This window comes from Pyrus communis, chromosome 9, assembly GCF_963583255.1.
Source record: "Pyrus communis chromosome 9, drPyrComm1.1, whole genome shotgun sequence".
Lineage (NCBI taxonomy): Eukaryota > Viridiplantae > Streptophyta > Magnoliopsida > Rosales > Rosaceae > Pyrus > Pyrus communis.
The window spans coordinates 11,288,231-11,309,821 of NC_084811.1; the positions used below are offsets into that span (position 1 = coordinate 11,288,231).

The window sequence follows — 21,591 nt, forward strand, 5'->3', positions numbered from 1 at the left end:
TAAAAAGTATCATATATATATATATGTGTGTGTGTGTGTGTGTGTGTGTGTGTACACATGTATTAAGTTATGATTAATAATGTAAACTTCCATTTTCTCTTGTTTGTATTATTACTTGAATTTTTCTTTTATCCCATCTTCAAGTAACTTGCACGCCCTTGTTGATGCAAGTAGACGATACCGTTTGTCAAGCTTTTCCTTTGTTTGCTTTGGCTTCTTTTGAGGGTTCTTTGCAGTCTTCTTTGCAGGTTTCTTTAGCAATTGGATTCAAGGGTGATTGAACCTTTGGCTGCTCTTTTTCTTTCTTAATTATTGGTTCCAACGGTTGGCTTTGTGGCGGAACAATTGAAAGGCTTTCACTGTCACTCACAGCATAGATGTATTTGGCCTTCTTTTGTTTTTTCTGGATGGGGATATAATCATAGTCTGGATTGACATTTAGTTTATGATCATCTCTCTTTCATATATTTTTTACTAGTGTTCTCGTCTTCTTCTTAGTAGTTGTTTTTCCTTCTGCTTCAGGATCCTTGCTAGTTGGAGTCTGCATTTGAACATCTTGTTGAACTCCAAAGGTCCTTTTTGCAGTGGCAGTGTCTTTTCCTTCATGCTCTTGATCCTCCTTAGCTTGATCTTCCTCATTTTCATGTGGATGATGATCAGTTGCATACCCTTGTTCTCGATCCTCTATAGCCACATCATTTTTAGTTGCATTTTCTCAAACTGGATCCTCGGTAGCAGTATCCTTATCATATGTATACTTTTCAACTCAATCATCATTATCTGGATCTTCTTTAGGTGGTTCCTCATTTTCTAGATCCTTTTCATTTGGATCCCTGAAACTTTGATCTTCCTCGGTTGAAACGTTTAGATCTGGTACTATTGGTTGCTTTTCTAGTAGTTTCTTCTTCAAACTTCCAAGTTTATCTAGAAGTTTATTTACTTTCATAAAAGCTGCTATGTTCTTTAATTGTAACTGTCTCGTTTCAATTTTCATTGAACTAATCTTCTGTTTGTCCTCATGTCGTTCTTGCATAAGCTTTTCAATGATTATGTTGAGTGCTCCAGTTGTTTGATTCATTACAATTGAATCTGTGTGTAGGTTGTCGAGTGCATATATCATCATGTGATTGAGGACTAGATACCTCTTTTGATCCATGCTCGCACATCTTTTAAACTCTTCAAAACCTTCCACACCTAATGTGTTATCAATCCTGATGATGTCCTTTTGATAAATTGCATCAAGTTTCGTCAATTATTCTCAATACAGTTGATCAAACTGTAATTAAGCTTCATTGATGGTGTTACTATGATCTTCTTGAGCTTCAGCTTCAGTTCTCTTCCTTTTCCTTCATGTTGTCTTCTTTTCTTTTTTCTTGGAAGACTTATTTCTTTGTGCAAGAGAATGAATGACATTATCTTCTTCTTGGTTTATGTTAGAATGCTCCTCTGTTGGTTCTTTAGAAGGTATAACAGCGGGAATTTGCTCACTTGGTTCAGCACAAGGAATACCACCACCAATTTGCACAGTCACACATTAAAAAGATGTTAAATTACATACTAATGTCATTGTTTCGTAAACACTGTTTATTAAACTTTAAAAAACGCAAACTATTTACTAAATGTACAAATTATTAACAAAGAATCACACTAGTTCGTGTAATAGCGTAATATATGTTACTGTTTATAGAAATGCTAAGAGAAACTATATATACAACGTGAAATCTAAACTATTCCTAGATCATTATTATGACACTATTTTTGAAATTGTAAAATATCAATATTTGTAGTATGACATTATTTTTTGGATTTTGTATTATTACATTATTCATTGATCACTATTTATTGAAATGCACTTTTCTTTTAGACTGCAAACATGAACTCTTCAAGAAATTTAGAAACTATTGCTGGATTTGACACTATTTCTATTTTATATAAATGACACTATTGCTGGATTTGTTGTATTAGAGATTATGCATATTTCATTGTCGGTACAAATGCAAAGTTGAATTATTATTGAACTTCAAATTTGAACTATTTCTGTATGATTATGAAGCCACTACTTCTGAAACTTCTATAAAGATCACTATGTTATGAAATTGTAAAGTGCAAAAATATATTGTTTATTGAAATGTAGATTGAAATACTTTTATTATTGGTCCTTACCACAATTTGTTCAACTGAAATATCTCGGATTGCTTTGTGGATTTTGGTTATGTCTCATCTTCCAATGGCAGGAACCATGTTTTCTTGTCCACTTATTGTCTCCACCAGATTGGTGTGAAGACAAATCCAATACTCCATGAAATAAGAACTTTGAATTACTTTCTTGTGTAATTTATAAGACAAAATTCACATTTTTAAAATATAGTTCTTATTTCTTACCAAAATAAGGGCAGTGCATCCGATTGTTGTTGCTGATTCTTCTCCATTTTCCCTCTTTTTCTTTGATTTGTTAATCATCTTGAACAAGTAGTCCCTCACTCCTTTTGCCCAGTTGTATTTGCTGATTTGGTCCAATGCCCCAAAAATTGTTATGAAGCTCCCTGTGATGTATGTTCCGGAGGTTGCAAATAAGAGGGATTGTAGGAGATGCACACATATGATTGAAACAGTAGTTTTTACCCCTTCAGGAGTTTCGTCTTAGATTGATTTTTGGTACGCTTCAAGAATGTCCTTTTTTTCACTATTTTTTTGTCCGCGAAATATGTTTTGACAAAGTTGTCCTTCATGTTCTTTGTGGATTTGTCTGTGTTTGGTGGTTCAACTCCTTGGTTGTTCAATCCAAAGATTTGAACAACATCTTCACTTGTTATTCCTCTTGGCTCATGATTTTTGAATTTGAACTTTTGTTGCTTGGAATCATAGCATTGTATAATCTTGATCATATCCACATCAGACTTCTTTTTTCTTTCCGTTGCAACGATTTCATCATCCATGTAGAACTTGATCAAACTCCAAAATGGTGTCTTGCCCAAATGATTGCAGACATCATGGCGTTGTTGAAGCATTGGCTTGTACAATTGCATTGAATTTGCAAACGCAAAAACATTGCATCTGTATTGCACATAAGATGTTGGAGGTCTTTTATTCTTTTTCTTATCTGGACTCTTTACAGCTAAAGTCTTCATTCTTGGTTTCTTGGCTCCATCCATCTATAAGAATAAACATAGTTTAATTATTACAACTATTTTTGTACCTATATCAAAATATGCCACAATTTTTTATTATGAAGGTGAACTATGAAAACACACTAATTCTGAATTCACATCAAAATAGGTTACAGTGTTCATCAAACAAAACAAAAATAAAACTATGATGTTTCTTAAATTAGAACAAAACTACACCTGAGAATTTTGTGATACTAAACTAAAAAAAGTAAAGTATTTAATGATTTATATTTGTACAGACCACACTATTTATCAAAGTGAACTAGAAAACCACATTTTTTTACCATAGCAAACTGAACTATTTATTAAAGTGAACTAGAAAACCATATTTTTTTACTAGAAAACTGAACCATTTATTGATCTATATCTGAATAGATCACAACTAGAAAACCACACTGATTCTGGATCCACAACAACATGCCCACACTATTTATCAATCAAAATAACTCAAAGTACTTACGAAACTTAACTTAAAATACTGAAGTATTGATGGATTTACATCAGAATAGGGCATGCTATTTAAGAAAATGAACTAAACACCACATTGATTCTAGATCCATACTGTTTATCAAACAGAAACAAAAAAACTACACTATTTATCAAACTATACTGTTTGTTGAATGTACAAATTATTAACATAGAATCACACTAGTTTGTGTAATAGTGTAAAATATGTTTGTACTAGTTCGTGAATGCATCACATATTATAATATTTCTGTACATTTTAATTCTATTTACAAATTAAGCAAATTGTAAACTATTCGTAAACACTTTAATTAAACTTAAAATTGTGAATTATTTCGTAAACATTGTTTATTAAACTAAAACACCACTGGAATACAATGTTGATTATATTTAAGTTATTTAACCAAAGCAACCAACATATGAGGGCAAGAAAATACTATTTAAGGGTTATAAGAAAATGAGTAGTTATCAAAGTGAAGTAAAAATATACCATTTTGCAGAAACATTGCTCATTCAATGAATTCAAAGCATGCAAACTTACATATTACTGTAAAATTATCAAGAATATTAGAAATTTTGCGGTACCTACCTCTGTTTCTTCTCTGTTACTTTTATTTCCCTTTTTTTCTTTTTTTTTTTGTGCGTTTTCGTCTAGATGCAAATCAGAATACTCTGAACTGGAAACATAATTCATTTTTAGAATCTCAAACATGCAAATGTACATATGTGGTAAATTAAAGTAAGAAATCATCAAGAATATCATAATTTATAGGTTCGTACATGTGTTAGGCAGCTTTGTCGTGAAGGGGTTAGGCTCCGTTAGGGTTGGTGAACATTAATTGCGTGGAGGGATGATGAATTTTAGTAACTGCAACTTTGGCTAACGAGCCTGGGTTAGGCTCTGTTAGGGGCAATTTTGGAATATTAATTGTTATGCGGTTTGGGCTTTTTGTTGAGCCCGTGTATTTTAGTTTTTGTAGGGCCTAAAATAAAACTTTTGTGTCCTTATGATTAAAATTTAAACCCTTTTTATTAAATAATAATTTAGAGTGATTTTTCATTAAATAAAAATTAGTCCAAACTCTTTTCGTTAAAGCTTCATATTTTTATTTATGGTTCAAACAGTGCTCATCAAGTTTAAGCATACCGTCAGCGGGAGACGTTTAAATTTATAGAAAGAGAAGTTATCAAAAGTCGCGCGACCTGATCGATTGCCACCAACATCCGACATATTTTCTTTATTTTATTTTGAGAAATCACTTGTTAATCGCGCCAGCGATTTAATCATAACTTGCTTGAGAACGGTTTGCCTTCACTTCCACTAGCTTCCCGACTGGCTACGGCAGAGATTTCCGCTCGCACCATTGAGACCAACTTCACATTTCCTCATCAAGCCCAAGCCCGGAGAAGATATGCATGGACAGCTGCGGCTGACACCGCTATCCGTGGTTCGAGCGCTGGAGGCTTCACGATCGTCCCAACGACGGGGAATATGACGATTTTGCTGAGAAGTTCTTCAGCTATGTGCAAGCCTGTGATATTTTTATGTACAGCCCAAACAGTTACTAGCCTCGAATAGGAGAGATTCTACGATACGATCAATGACTTATCACCCTCCCCTATCTCTCGTAACATGTGATGTGAGAGAGAGCAAGTGATAAATCACCGGTTACACCCAAAATTTATGATGCGATATTGATATAGTATATGTACCATTCCTTGCAAACTTGTTCATAAGAATAAGTTGTGCCTGTTGACGATAACATTTGGAATCATAACCAAAAATCCGAAAACCTTCCGTTAATGGAAGGGACGAGGAATTGACGACACAATGCAGTACCAGCTCCACAATCATCCGGATAAGAACCATGAAGTTGAAAATTAGACTGTATATCATTGCAATAAGAAAGAGTTGTCAAAAGGCAAAAAGTCAAATGACTCTGTATCGAAAGCGAACTATAGAACCTGATGAGTTGATTACACAAATGCTTAGCAGTCAAATGTGCTAAGAATCTAAGATGAATGGATATGTGATTCACTTCTCCACTGCAAACAACTCTGGTTTAAGCAATAAGGATGGAGAAAACCGACTCTACCTTGAATAATAAATTTCAGATAGAGCTTCGCGTCACCATCAATAAGCACAAAGAAAAATGGTCCAAAATTCTTACCGTGCATAATGGACACAGGATATCCAATCAACTAGTCATAGAGGCCTTCTTCTTGCCAGATATCAACTAAAAAATCCACCATTTCCTGCATAACGCAACAATTTAAATTGTTCACGTCGATACCATCCAAATTAGGAAAGAAAAAGAAATCAATTAGAGAAACTTACAGCTAAAGGTATGGGCTCCTGGAAAGGTTCGGTAGATAAAAGAAGATCCTCATACGTTGTAGTCCAGCTGAAAAAGAAGATTCCACATTACAACTTAAAGGTTGCACATCCACTACACAGGTATATATGGAAGAATCACACATAGCCAACAATATGATAGCACCTGGGAACTGCAACTTTAGGAGCATTTGATTTTTTCACTGACCTTGTGAATTACATTTCTTTCAAAATCTTAGCATGCAAGTGGAAACGTATTCTGCATTTTTTACATAATTTTTTCTTCTTCACAAGATCATACATTTAAATAGAGATGCCAATTTATTTTCCTCAAGATCCATCCATTACGAGAATACGTCAAGAACTCGACAATTTTAAATCCAATTGGAGAAACAGCTCAAAGAAATGAAGGAAAAAAAGAGTAAAGTTTATGGCTATACAAAAATAGATAAAAGAAAAGAGGCACAAATGTTGAGGAATGCTTCAGTTTCCCACCTAAATTATTGGCTATTAGCCTACTCCTGACTTAAATAGGAATCCAGATAAACCAGGAATACATTTTGTTAGGCTGGTCTACTAGTATTGAAACACCAATGTGACCAGCAGGGGGATGGTAGCTTAAGTAGTTAACAGCATTTATCCCTACACTCGAGATCCTAGGATCGATTCCTCCCTTGCCACTATCACTTGTATCCCAACAAAAAAACACCAATGTGACAGTAAATGTAGAAAACTGTACCTCATAATTGGTTCTCTTGGCGCTCTTTGTGATTTCTGAGACTGATCACCGACCCATTCTCTTCTTCTCTCTTGCCAAGCTACCTCCGCTGCATCATAAGGTCATACACATTACAGAAATAATAAGATACTATTTCACAAGATTCTAATCATCAAGGGGAGAAAATGAGGAGAGAAAAAAATGAGGCATACAGTTCCCTGAGTAGGCTAGATAACTTTCAAGCAGCAGTCAATGTCCGAAATCTAAATCTTGATCATATTATAAATATTCTGTAGATAATTCTTCAACTCATTTATATAAATGCTTCTGTTTACCTATTATAATTCTAAAAAGTTATAAATACCATGCACCACATACCTAATACCAATTGAAACAACCACTCTTATTCACACTAGAATTCAGAGAAAGTCTTCGGAATAAAAGAGTTCTGTTTTAAGGCTTGACCACACTTCTACCAACTTGTATTGATAGTAGATTGATAGTTTACTCAGGAAGGAAAATTTGGGGTTTCTAACAAATAAAAAAGCTCCTTATATTTTCTGGCTGAGGTTGATTCTGGGCAGAGAGACATACCATGATTAATAAAAACTTCTTTCTCAGTAAGCTTCTCCCTCCTATCAATATTTGAAGCATCTGAAGGCTGATTTTCATTGGAATTTGAATTGCTACCATTAGTTTCCATTCTCCCTAGATGGGATAATCATCGCCTATTAAACCACTGCTCCAAAAAAAAGAAGGTAAAAATGGAGAACTAGTCTCCATGCGAGAAACATCATCAGCTTGACAAGAGATAAAATCTTAAGTACCAGTGGATACAGAGAAATAAAGCAGGGAAACAAAAATGAAAAGAAGCAACTCATGAAATCATATAATGTTCAAGCACATTTTCAATCCCATTATATACTGCCACCGCAGAATTTCATAGCTTTTACAATTCTACATGCTGCATTTAAATCACAGATACACAAACATCACACACACAACAGAACTCATGAATTTTACATCAACCACGTGGGTTCTCCAGCAATGCCCCTCCTCTCTTTCTGTGTGATTATTTATAGAAACATCAGAGGCATGTCTTGGACTCTCCCCTGTCCATATGGCCCTTTAACCCCAACCGTAGTTTCTTTGCCCCTGTTTACTTATCAGGGAATAGTACTCCCTTATAGAGAAGTGATCAGCCTTAGAAGCATAACTTTACTGTCTACACGCAAAACTCGATAAACCATGCTTCATTATGAGATGAACAAAGAAGTTTAATCCTTTTCCCAAATTCAATCCCTTGTTGGTCATGGCAGAAACTGATGGACCAAGAAAGTAGCCAACTTAATTTTTCTCTCTTCTTCCATCTTTGAATCCACAACGATTACCTTATCTAATTCAATATCAACTCACCTCAAAATCTAATTGCAAGTTTCACAACTTTGAACTCATTCCAAGAATCCCCAATTATTTATTTCTACCTAAGATTCTAAAATAAATTGCATCACTCCAAGAAAATCCAATAGCCTCACCAGAACCTAAACCTCTCAGTCATTCAAACTCAATGTTGCAATCGTCAGTTTACTTAATTATTCACAGTTGCCACCTACCCTGATAAGATACAAACAAGAAATTCCAACAAACCAACTTCAAGCAATAAAACCCATGTTTCTAATGCACATTTACAGGAAAAAAACAAAAAGATAAGTACTTTGAATCAACCAAAATTTCCAAACAACTTAAGATGAAAAACCCAAACATTAAAATAGAAAACGATTAGGAGGGAGGAGGAGGGAAGGCCATACGTACCTGGGTTTCTTCGACTCTGTAGTGAGTGGTGGGGGTGGCGAGTCAGAGTAGTGCGAGGGGATTCAGGGAATGGTACTTCGCTGAGGTGTGAGTAACCACGAAGAAGACGAGAGGTCTTCGAAGATTCAAGAGTAGGGTTTTAGTGAGACAAAACTCAATTAAGGATATAAACATGAATTTCTTTGATGATTTCAAGGTGCGGAGACTTTGGGTACAAGGCCCTTTAAGGAAGGGTTCTCATGTATTTTCAAAAAATGAGGATTAGGTGTAGGATGCACTTCACAACTATTTGAACAATCTATTTTGTAATTCTCGATTCATAAATTATTTTTCAAAAAAATTTAATTTAATCCAAAATTATTTGCCTGTTTAATTATCACGATGAAATTTCAATGTTTAGTCTTCTTCGTGCCCCACTTGGATTAAATTAAGGGAACTTTAACGAAAAACTCCCGATATTGTTCACTTTAACGAAAAACGATATTTTTACACTAAAAATTCAATTATGATACTATTCACTTTACTTTTTATTTTGTCCTTATCATTAAAACTCAAAATTTTCAAACCATTTTCATTAGTTTTCTTTTAAATTAAATGTGGATGGTGTGTAGCGGTCTCCTTGCCTCACAAAAACTTTGGCTTCCCTTAGAGCAGTTCCACCCCTAAGGACTTTGTGCCAGCACCCAGCCCATTTATCCACTTCAGTGAACAGTAATATACTCCAATGAACAGTAATAAACCAAAGCATCTCCACCCCTAAAAAAATGCACTGGCACCTAGTCTAAAAATGCGATGACACAAACGATCTCCACCCCTACAAAATGCGCTAACACCCAACCCATTTAAAATATTATTAATTTTTATAAAATAATAAATAAATAAAATTGTTTTAATTTCGGATAGGATTTTTAACCAATCTCGTCACGCTACGTGTCATTATCCGAACGTATTATTTTAAGTTTATGTAATTTTATTTAGTGTATTTTATTTTTTTTTGAAAGTTTATTTGGTGAGGTTATGTAAATTTAATTGGTGTTTTTTATTTTTAAGTTTATTTGGTGAGGTTATGTAAATTTAATTGGTGTTTTTTATTTTTAAGTTTATTTGGTGAGTTTATGTAATCTTATTTAGTGTGTTTTTTGGTGAGTTTATGTAATCTTATTTGATGTGTTTAAATAAAGTACAAAAAATAAATTTGAAATTGCATAAAGTTCTAAAAACAAAGACGAAATTACATAAAGTACTAATAATAAATAAGAAATTACATCTATTAATAAAAATAAAGTACTAAAAATAAAGACGAAATTACATAAAAATTACATAAGAAATTAAATAAAGTACTACAAATAAATACGAAATTATACAAAATCTCCGGAGCTAGGATATGTGGTGCTAGGATCTTCGTTGTAGGAAGGATTTGTGTAGCTAGAGCCCCCTCGACTTGTTTCCGCATCTCTTGCACGCCTTCTTCGCATGACCTTTTTTTTTTTCTGATGTCCAAAAATATTTTGAATTTGGAGATAGTCTTACTAGAGGCTTGTTCATAGTGTCACAATTAGCTTGAGCCATCTTTTCTTCTCTAAGCATCTCATTTTCTCAATTAAGTGCTTCTCTAATCATCTCGTTCTCTCGATTAACTTTTTCTCTTTGTCTCTCAGCCACTGCATCACATCTCTCAGTAGCTGCTAACATTGTTGCCATAGCAGCAACTTTTTCCTTATCTCTTGCCTTTTCTTGCACCATCCTCAGTTCACCTTGGCGAGCAAGTTCCTCCATATATTTAGTATAGTCATTTTTGGAAGAATTACCTTTTTTCTTTGATGCCTTTTTACCTTGAAGCCTGAGGGACTGACGAGTCGGTTGGGTCTCTGGTACTTCTTTAGGCATCCTTTCCGTCTCGCAAAATGTGTCGGTTTCTTGTTCGGTCGTGTCTACTTCTGGTGAACTATGTAAACCCATATCGTGCATGACAACTTCTGGACCAGTTGCCACAATTTTGTATTTGGGGCAATCTTTGACAATTTGCCAACATTCCCATTTGTTGAATGATTTGTTATGGTTCTTTGCATTGTAGAATGTTTGTGCTTGTGGTGTCTATATATGTGGGATAAGATAGTATTAAAAAATGCGGGTGTAACACACATAAATAAATTAAAATATTGATGCGGGTGGAATGCATATAAATAAATAAAAATATTGTCACCTAATCCGCTAAACTTGTCCCACTACCCAGATTACTGGAAGCATGAGAGATGGCGTTTTTCCAACAAGTAAAGGATGCGTTGAGTTTTTTTCCAACGACCTTGAAGACCTGAACTACTTCTGGCATCTTTTCCATGTACATTGCAAAACGCTTTCGTAATTTTACTCCACATTTCTCGCTTATCCATCTCATTACCCATAATCGGGTCATGGGTAGTGTGCACCCAACATTCACACAACGTAACATCTTCAATGAGCTTCCATGAAGTCATTTTTTTTCTCTCAAAGTGTAGAAAATATTGAAATGTTGAAAGTGTAAAAAATATTGAAATATGGTGTAAGGTGGAAGATAAGGGTTAGGTATTTATAGAAAAAAAAAAGTTTTTAGAAAAATTTATGTACTTTTTTATAATTTTGTATAAATTTTAATGTATTAATTTATCTGGACCGTTGGATTTGAAAAATATTCAAATCCAAGAGCCAAGGAGATGCCACGTGGCCAACGGTCATAATTCTGACCGTTGAGCCTTTTTTTTTTTTTTTTAATTTTTGGGGGAAAAATTGTGGACCATTGATCTGTGATCGAACGGTCCAGTTTAAAAGTAAAATTCAAAATTTTTTTACCGCTGGAAATCCAACGGTCTAGAAAAACTAGTCATTGAAAATCCAACAGCATAGAGAGGGCCACGTCACCTACTTCCGGGTGAAGAGCAAGTGGGCTGACAGCGGGCCCCGCCGCTTGCACACTTGTCCCCTACTCGTGCCCATGCACGAGTGAGCTGCACGTGCCACCCAAATAGGCCAGTCCCTGGGCCAATCAAAAATGGGATGGTCTTTTGCCTGGCTTGGGCTGGGTGCCAAGCAGTTTTGTGGGCTGGAGTGGATTGACAGACCCCCAGTTTGGTTTTTTGACTGGGTGCTGGGCTATTCCACCTCCGGTGGAACTGCTCTTATGAGCTTCTTTGTACTTTTCTCTTCATCTTCGGCATTTTCAATGCATTGCTCATTTGACAAAAAAATAAAATAAAATAAATGTCATGCAATGTAATGGCTCATTTGACCCAAAAAAAAAAAAAAAAGTCGTATAATTTGCTTTTGAATTCCATCCAGATTTAAATTGTGCGTATCTTAGAGATTCTCACATCTTAGCCATTCAATGTGTATCGTGCAGTTAGAAATCATTTGAGAAAAGCAGAGAATTCGTGCAAAGAGATGGAAAGTGAAATCATTTGAGAAAGGCGGTTAGAAATCATATGCTAAACTATGCGATGTCTTGTTTTAAGCTTCCGGTGAGTACGTGCAAAGAGATGGAGCAGGAAATAGTTAGATTTTGGTGGAGGGGAAATAAAAAAAAAAATTCAAGAATGCCTTGGATTCATGGGAAAAATTGAAGAAGAGAAAGGTGGGGGACGGATTGGGGTTCAGGGACTTACAATGCTTCAACCTTGCGTTCTTGACTAACATTGGGTGGCGTTTGATGATGGCTCCAAGCTCATTGTTGACTCAGGTACTTAAAGATAAATACTTTCCGAACACAACTTTTTTGGATGCAAAGATGGGGTGTAAATCATCATGGGGCTGGAAAGGTATTTTTCAAGGGAAAAAAATTCTTGAAAGGGGGTTGCTCTAGAGGGTAGGGGATGGAACGAATATCAGAGTCACTGGGGATCCTTGGATTCCTATACCTAACACTTTCAAACTTTAGACTTGAAATGCTTTGAGGGTGGAATGGGTGATTTTGATTTGGGTGGGTGGAACATGGAGATGGTACATGAGCTTTTTGATGAGGAAGAGTCAAAGTTAATTTTGGGAATACCATTGAGTTTGATGGGTTGCAAGGATAGGATTATTTGGCATCATACGAAACATGGAGGATATACGGTTCGAACGGGGCATAAGGTTGCGATGGAGTTGCAAGTGAATGGGGAGTTCAAAAGAACGGTTACAGGCATGGCAAGTGGAAAGGCTGAAGGGGACCGGATGTGGAAAGGAATTTGGGGGCTTCATGTTCTTAAAAAAATAAAATTTTTTATGTGGAGATGTTGCAACGGTTCACTGGTGGTAAGAAGGAATTTGCTTCGGAGATGTATGAATGTGGATGGTAAGGTGTGTGGTGTGTGGCCCTGTGGAGGAAACAGAGGAACATCTTTTTCTCTGGTGCAAATTCAGTAAAGTGTTCTGGTTTTGCTGCCCATTACAAATTGATTCGTTGTCTCTAGTGGGACAAGACTTTAGGGGATGTTGGGAGGCTTTGCTGTCATGTATAAAAGGGATGGCAATGCAGGAAGAAATTCTCCAAGACGTGGTCTTTGGGTTGTGGAGAATTTGGAAATGCAAAAATGATGTGGTGTTTCAAGAGAAAGCAGAGAATCCAATGGAGGCAATTGAGGTATGAATGAGACATGTGAGTGAGTATCGAGTAATTGAGAAGGTTGTGAGGGATTCTTTGGTTAAGTCAAAGAAGACTGGGACACGGGAGGATGGCGGAGCAACTGAAGGGTGGAGGAAACCAAAGTTTCGTACATTGAAAGTAAATTGTGATGGATCATGGAATTCTAAAACAGGGCTGGGGAGTTATGGGTGGGTGATTCGAGATTTTGTGGGGTATTTGCGAAGAGCAAGAAGGGCGAGGAAGAGGCCTTTTAATTCAGCAATCTTGGCGGAAGCGGAGTCTATTCTTGCAACACTTGTATTTTGCAAAAACGAGGGATTTATGAAGGTGGAGATTGAATCGAATGCCAGGTGCTATTGTGAATGATTAACAAGGAGATTGAAGTGGATGCTGATTTGGATTGTCTTATGTTTGATATTGATTCTTTGGTGAAGCATATTGGAGATGTCAAAATTGGGTTTGTGCCACGAGGTAACAACTTGGCTGCTCACACGGTTGCCTCATTTATTGCCAAACATGGTGGTCCATTTGTTTGGGACGAGATAGACCTTGAGTTTTTATTTAATTTTCTTGCTCTGGATGTAAACATTTTGATTAGATTAAAAATAAAGTATATCTTTTGACAAAAACAAAAGAGCAAATAAACAAACTAAAACTCTATGAAATTACTGTTCTATATCTTTTCTTGTTAAATTGTCAAGAAAGTTCGTTGTAAGGGGCATGGAATAAATATGAATTTTTTATAATATTAATCTAAACTACCTAGTAAAAAAGGTTTGAAACTTTGAGTTTTAATCAAAATGACAAAAAGGTATTGTAAGTGAATAGTAATAGGAGTGACTTTTTAAAATAAAAAAGTCATTTTTCGTTAAAGTGAACAGTATCGAAAATGTTTCGTTAAAACCCGCTAAAAACTCTATGGAATTACTATTCTAACCTTCTCATCAAAGCTAAACAAAATGAATAGACATGACAATTTAGTAATTACATACCACTCAAATTTTATATTTTTTACACAAACCTCATAGCCAGGTAAACGTAACATATCCTATTTAATAAGAAAAAATAAAAAAATAAAAAAATAAAAAGAAGCATTAATGAAAAGGAGTTGGGCCAACTTTTTTTTTAATAAAAAAACCACCCTAAACTTTTATTTAATCATAAAGACACAACTTTTCATATACCAACCCTACCAACATTAAAAATATGGGCCGAATTAAAGCCTAACCTGCAATAAAATACTTTTGTCCATAATTACCCCTAACAGAGCTTAACCCAAGCCCATTAGTCAATTCACAAATATTATGATTTTACCAAATGAATCATCACCGCCAATAAGGCAGAGCACGAACCCCCGTTTGATCTCAGTCTTGCCCAATGAAGTAAGGGAGGGTCGCGTGGGATCGTATTGTTACCACGAGGACGCTCAAGCATTTTTTGATTATTTAGACCACTAAAAGATGATCAAGGCAATGTGCAAGCTTTCATGCAGCTAAGGTGACAAGAAACAGAAGCTTCTAATTCTCTGCAATTCCTCGCAAACTTTTTAATCTATTAAATTCTAAAATAATGTATATTATTGAAACAATTTTTCAAAAATAGAAATTTCCCTATTTAATCTCTGTTTCTCTCTACATTTGGCATAGTAACAGTTATGTGGTAATTAATTTTCTTTTTGTTTTTAGGTTTGGGAAAGAAAAGGGATTTTGTTTGGGAATTTTAACGAAAAGCTCTCGGTACTGTTCACTTTAATGAAAAACCACATTTTTACACTAAAAAGTCAATCCTAGTGCTATTCACTTTATCCTTTATTTTGTCCTTATCGTTAAAACTCAAAGTTTTCAAGCCCTTTTCATTAGTTTTCCATTTTTGTTTGGGTTTGTTTTGGGTGTTTGTCGTTCAATCTCGTTCTTATTTTGTTGTATTTCTAGAAATAATGTTTATTTTGTTCACTTATAGAAATACAACGAATTATTTTGGTTCAGTTTCAGAAATAGTATGAGTTATTTTGCTGTAGTTTCAGAAATAATGTGGATTATTTTGGTTCAGTGTCAGATAATGTGGGTTATTTTGCAGTAGTTCTAGAAATAGTGTGGGTTATTTTGCTGGAGTTCTAGAAATAGTGTGGATTATTTTGGTTTGTTTCATAAATAGTGTGGGTTATTTTACTGTAACTTCAGAAAAAGTGTTTATCTTGTTCACTTCCATATATATTGTGGGTTATTTTGGTTCAGTTCAGAAATAGTATGAGTTATTTTGCTGTAGTTCCATAAATAATGTGGATTATTTTGGTTTAGTTTCAGAAATAATATAAGTTATTTTGCTGTAATTTAAGAAATAATGTGGATCATTTTGGTTTAGTTTCAAAAATAATAAAATTATTTTGGTTCTGTTTCAAAAATACCAGAAATTAGAGTCCTAAGTAGCTTTGGCGTTACTTCCAAGTTATTTTTTATTTTTATTTTTATTCTTTTTATGAAATTACTTCCAAGTTGTTGACTTGGAAACTCAAATCTATTCTACACAAGTCTGATGGCAAACTTGTATTCTGCCCATTTCTAATTTTTAATATCAAAGTTGACAGCAGAGTCGGTCTAGAGATTTTTTAGGCTAGTGGCGACACCAAAAAAATGCACTCTCACTTTATATAAAAAAAATATATATTTATTTTTACATGTAAGACATCGATAAAATTATACTTAGAAAAGCACTTCAAACTTAATAATTTAGAAACACGAAAAAACTAATTTATTTTGTATCGTGAGAAGGAAACCAAAAAACTCTGGGTTTACAAGTAGATAGATATGAGTTTTGTTTTCCATCTGAATTTTTTAAAGTGTTTTTGTATAAATCGTGAGGTGTTTTTTTCTTATTTACTAATCTTGTCAATATGAGACTAAAAAAATAATGATGTTTTTGAGTCTTTAATTGATATGTATAAGTAATAAATGGGTACTAAATTAAACTTTTTGATGACACGTCATATGATTTGCAAATTTGGTGTAAAAATTTGGTCAACTCATTACCCTTTGTTGAATATTAGACTTGAATTGGAACAAATGTTTAAAAATAACAACCCACATAGCTACTAGCTACTAATTAAAAATAAATTAACAACCAAACAAAAATTCGTAAAAATTGAAAAGAATAAATATGCACTTAGCATTTTGAACTTAGGACCTCTCGTTAATTTTAAACAACAAAAACTATTGATTCTAATTAAATTTCTTGATCATTTAGCCAAATTTTATATATTTATACTCTTATGAAAGGAAATTTATAAAATTGAAAAGTAAATAAGCACACATGTTGTTTTAAACCTAAGACCTCCTCATTAATTTCAAACAACAAAACCACCAGTTTTAGTTAAATTTCTTTGTCATTGACCTAAAATTTATAAATTTATACTCCTATCAAAACATATATAAATATACCACCCTAATAATTTGATGTCCCCAATTATTTTGGACTTCGGATGATCGCCCTGCATGCACTGGGCCTAGGCCGGCCCTGGTTGACAGTGAGGTGCAAAAGTGCGGTTTTTGCACCGCTTGAAAAGAGTATTGTAAATTTAAAAGAGTATTGCACTACTTGGGAAATCAACTAAAAAGCTACGTCCTGCTAGAAAGAGTAATGCACTGCTTGGAAAATCTCGGACGCACAAGGGAGGACCAACTGACCTTTTTATTCGGAAAAATTGTTGAATTTGAATTCAATTGAAATCTAAAATAGAGATCAAGAGAGGTTGAATGGAGAAAACAAAATAGAAAATTTTTTCTATGCAGCGGAGGGATCGAGAAAGGGAGATCGACGAATAGATCGAGAAAGGGATACAGGATTATACGGGCAAAGGATTTCTATCAATGGTAAAATTGGAAGCTTATTATTTGGGCCAATCTGGTTGGGCTGGTTTGTTGTTGGATTTGTCCTAATTATAAAATAAAATTATTGGGTGGTTTTTAGTTAAAACTCAAAATTTTGAAGTCATTTTCATTAGTTTTCTTAAAAAAAATGTTCAAGGAGTCCCAATGTGAGGCTTTAAGCAAACTTAAGCTGCCAAAGTCATTCTTTCTTTCAATCATTGTAAGAACTTTGGACTAAGAACATAAGAAACCTTAGGGTTTAGCGGTCCCCCATATGCATAAGCACTTTTTTATTCATATATTGATGTACGAAATGGAAATGAATACCATTCTTCTCATAAAAAGTGGGAAAGCCAAGGAAAGAGATCCCCTCCACCCAGCTCCCCCTATTTTCCAATTACTTAGATCCAAAGAAAGGGAAAACAATAGCATCAATGGTCGTGGTGCTTGGACGAGGTTCACCGGAAAAAAAAATGGAGGTGTAGAGAGATGTGAGTTTAGGGTTATTGGTGTAGAGATTATTGTAAATTTTCCGACTTTAAATGTGATTAGGTAAATCCTAGATTAGATTTGATTCTAGTTATTTTTTCATATATAGACATGTATTCCTTGGGGATGAAGAATTTCTTCTATTACTATAAATAAAGGCACTACGTAGGGGCGATAACACACACATTCCTCTACACATTCTACAAACACATATCTCTCTTTTCTCTTCTTATTGTCGGCCCATTTCCCATTGTTAGATAAAATAGGCCACAACACGTTATCAACATGCTCTTACTGCTGCGCTTAGGAATCTGACGTGGAAGTTTTTTCAACATCAAACCAATTCATCCATACCATCACGCAATCAGGTTCTTCCAAAACAACAGTTTTTATCTTGATATTTTTGCAGCCCTGATAGCATGAACATTCACCATAATGCATGACCCAATTTTACGTTTTTCGAATTTTAGATTCTGCATAAATTATGCATGCATTATATCCATAATTATTGAATTATGTGAATTTGATATTGTCGATGTAAATTTTCGCCGTCTTCTGTCTTGATGAAAATACACCTGCAAAACAATCAACACCTTTGATCAGAGACCTAAGCCTCACGCGCCCACGAGGTAGGGGGTTAGGTTAACGGATCTCCGATGCCTAAGTTAGTTTGTCTGAAAGAGTAAAGTGTTTAGGGCTTTTTTATGCTTGCAAAAGCTCTCAAAATTTGGTAAAATATGGGGTATTTATAGGGCTAGGGCCGGCCATATAGTGTTTAATGGAGAGATATTCTCTAAATATTCTCAATATATTAAATAGGAAATAATATCTTGAGATAATGGTGTAATTATCCCTAATTGATTTAAATTAGGATTACTTACTTGATTGGAGTCAATCTTCAATTAGGAATGTATTAAAGATAGGATTTGGGTAATTAATCCTTATCTTTAATTCCTTGCCAATGGCAGGTGAGTTGTGGGCAGTTGTGTTCAGTTGCTAAGTCCTCCAGGTATGTGAGCTGCTCGTGGAGCATCTGAGAAACCTGCCCATTTATTAAGGGCAATTTTGTCATTCTTGAATAAAAGTTCACGTGTTGCCTCTAGAATATTTGAGATTATTTTAGGCTCCACAAATGCCCCCACACCTACTGTGCTACATGCAAGAAAAAGATTGTAGGTGTAGGAATCCTAAGCTGCTTAGGCTTGTGAAGTTGTTTCCCAATTTGAACTTGATCTTCTTTCTTGATTTGGAGATATACTTTTTCTAGGAAAAGTAAAATAATTATTCCCAATACCTATTTAATTCTGCCTTAAGCAGGGGATTAAATAAATTTGAAGAACAATTATTATCCCAACAAGAAAGAGAAGTCAGAGGAAATTTTTATTCCCGCTCCCCTAATGTTCTTCTTTTCTTGCCCTTGTAAAGAGTTGTCTCTCATTGTAATTCTTCTTCTCCGTGCTGCACCAACATAAGAAAAAATTGAATCTTCTTATTCTTGAATTTTTTGGACGTCTTGGGACTTGAAAATTTGGCTCGGCGGGGGGAGGTGGTGAAAGGCACGTGCCAGGGAGGCCACAATGCAGCAGGTGGTGCGGCATGGGTTGGCAGGTGCGTGGGGGCACTGGGCAGGGCGAGTCGTAGGGCTCTAGCCTCTTTGAATGAGCTCGGCACGGGCCAAGCTTGGTGGTACAAACTTAGGTTTACAATGGCATGCGAGAGGAAACAAGGGAGGTTGGATCGAGAGGCCTTGCGGCTTATTTAGAGTACCTGATGCGTAAGGAATGAGAAAGGGTGGAGGCACGGCCCTTCTCTTTCGCTGGGTCGAGCGACTTGGGCCGCTTATGTAAGGATCCTGGGGCCTTCAAGCCATGCTGCTTCTTATATACACACACACACACACACATTTTTTCTTCTCGCGAGCTGGCCACTAAATTTTTTTTCTCGCGTATGCATATAGTTGTTTTTTTTTTTTTTTTTTTTTTTTTTAATTCTCTTCTCACGAGTTGCCCAATTTTTTCTTCACGTGTTTTGCAAAGACTTTGAAATGTCTTCCTCTGACCGCAAAAGTGACGAATATCCTTCTCATTTGTACCGTCAATGTGGGTTACTTCAAAGCTACGCATGTCAAGATTAATTCCAACGAGATGTTTCAGGATTTTCTTGAGGCTTACAACAATACGATTCCATCAAGGGTTCTCGTCAAGTAGGTGAAAGATGATAGCGGTTATGAACCATATGGTGAGGGTGCTTCTGCTAGGAAAAAAAACTATCAAATTCCATCCATACTACTTCGTGTTGGGATTTACTTTTCCCATGCCCTGTCTTTTCCAGGAGGTGATCTGGTCCATGAAATGCGTGCCTGCTCAGTGCTCCCCAAATGCAATTAATGCGATGATGGGATTCTCGAACTTGAGCACGTTCTTTGATCTTGGCTTGACCATAAATAAGTTTTGGTACTTCTTTAAGATTGGCCACAAGGAAGGTGTGGGGCAGTTGAGATCTCGTCATAGGCTGTTCGATGCTTCTAGCAAAGGTGACCATGAGTGAGCGAGAGATACCTTAGAGGTGAGCAGAGAGTGGGAGTCTGACTCTTCTCCTGAGTTGCGTGTCCTGACTACCTTTATCAGTGGTAAGTAAACTGTCCGAGTTTGTATCGAAGCGTCCGTCGAGAGCTAAGTCTGGTTCTGCTTCTGAGAGGCTCACCACTATGAGAAGCGAGAAAATGGATTCTGCTGCTAAGGTGGCGTTTGGGCCTGCTCCCCTTTCTGCCATGACTGACTCGTCTGCTAAGAAGGGGAAATCTGCTCGCATAGGCAATTATGAGAGATCCACCGAGTCTGAGGCTGGTGAGTTTCTTGTGCACTGCTAAAGGCTGACCTGCTTGAGGATGTCAATGCATGTGCCAAGTTTGTTGACAGTATTAGGAAAGTTGTCATCCACTCAGACTCCTTCACGAAGCGTCCTGCCTACTTGAAGAGGTTCTCCTTTTTTGCCACAATGCACAAGACTTTGATCTTGGCAGCTAAGTTTATGTGCGTTGATCAGGATGTTGTCAAGTGTGCTAAGGAGGCCGAAATGGTGTTAGTGGCTCAGCTTTGCTCGGCTACTGAAAATATTAAAAAGCTCGAATCTGAACTCGCCTTTTGAAAGGGGTCTAATGTCTCTGCCCCCACTTCTTTGCAGTTGGAGATCATTCGTGAAGAGGTCACCCATTTGAATGTTAGGCTTAGTACGACTTAGGCGATGTTGGAAGCTGCAAAGAAGGAAGTCAGTCGTGTTTCTCCGGTGGTTGAGGACCTTGAGTGTGTCAATTCGGAGCTTCAATTTGGTTGTTTTTTTCCAAGGACAATGAGCTTATCTTCATGCATGTTGAAGTGTCTTATCTTAAGGAAGTGGCCAGTAAGCTTGAGTCCAATGAGATGGATCTGCAAGGTGCACTATTTGTTATCGAGAACCTGAAAAAGGAACTGGATGAGCTGCATGGTGCTCATACTGGGCTTATTGACAAGAATGTGCAGCTGAAGAATGAGAAAGTTGGTCATGAAGTAGCGCTTGTTTCTTGTCAGGCCGATTTCTACAAGCTTGGCTATGTAAACCATCTTCAAGGCAGGCAATCGAATTATGAGTTTTTCGAGAAGGACTTCGAGACTTTTTCCATTTCTCCAGTTGATTTGCTTGATTTCTCGTTTAAGGCTGCCTTTGGTGGAGCAGCTGAGGATTAAGCAGTCTAGGCAAGGGTGGCTGATGATGAGCTAATGGAAGCTTTAGCTGCTGAGAGCGGTGCGACTGCTGAATGAGTGGCAATCGAGGAATTAGTGGTTGTGCAGGTTGCCAATGAGTAATCATTTTGCTTAAACTTAAGGGTTTTCTTCTTTTCCTTTTTGTTCTGCTTTTTTTGAACTTTGTTGGCCTTCGAGCCGGTTTATCAATTTGCTAGAAATTTGAAAAACAGTTTTCCTTGTTTTTGCTTCATCCTTCTATTTCGCCATGTCTTTTGCGAAACTTTACTGTAGGACAGACGCCTAGGTGAGTTGCTTTAACGAAGCAGTTGATCCCATTTTGTCACTTAGGTTTTAGTTTCAGCTTCGGGCCTTTGAGAGCCTTGCCTGCTCGAGGAGACTTGCAAAACTTTGTCGTAGGACAGGTGG

At 36.0% G+C, this 21,591-nt stretch overlaps 2 protein-coding genes across 6 annotated transcripts; one reads left to right on the forward strand and one right to left on the reverse strand.

Annotated features, from left to right (window-relative positions):
* Positions 1 to 4,769: 4,769 nt before the first annotated feature.
* LOC137746013 (uncharacterized) lies at positions 4,770 to 8,719 on the reverse strand. 5 transcript variants are annotated; one of them, XR_011069758.1, is made up of 6 exons: positions 8,498 to 8,719; positions 7,280 to 7,457; positions 6,707 to 6,794; positions 5,971 to 6,037; positions 5,346 to 5,888; positions 4,770 to 5,164 (listed from the first exon to the last, which is right to left on the reverse strand). XR_011069758.1 is itself a non-coding variant. In XM_068486058.1 (6 exons), exons 2-5 carry the CDS (start codon positions 7,386 to 7,388, stop codon positions 5,835 to 5,837), a joined length of 318 nt encoding a protein of 105 aa, XP_068342159.1. In that variant the 5' UTR covers positions 7,389 to 7,457; positions 8,498 to 8,719; the 3' UTR covers positions 4,770 to 5,518; positions 5,804 to 5,834. The 5 variants fall into 5 exon arrangements, 4 of the variants coding, with proteins under 4 accessions (XP_068342159.1, XP_068342161.1, XP_068342158.1 ...); XM_068486058.1 differs by having other exon boundaries at positions 4,770 to 5,518; positions 5,804 to 5,888; XM_068486060.1 differs by lacking the exon at positions 4,770 to 5,164 and having other exon boundaries at positions 5,502 to 5,888; positions 7,280 to 7,424.
* Positions 8,720 to 12,427: 3,708 nt separating this feature from the next.
* LOC137744379 (uncharacterized) lies at positions 12,428 to 13,457 on the forward strand. Its single transcript, XM_068484209.1, has 3 exons — positions 12,428 to 12,800; positions 12,919 to 13,088; positions 13,131 to 13,457. The coding sequence occupies exons 1-3, from the start codon at positions 12,428 to 12,430 to the stop codon at positions 13,455 to 13,457; spliced, it is 870 nt and encodes a 289-aa protein (XP_068340310.1).
* The last annotated feature ends 8,134 nt before the right edge of the window (positions 13,458 to 21,591 follow it).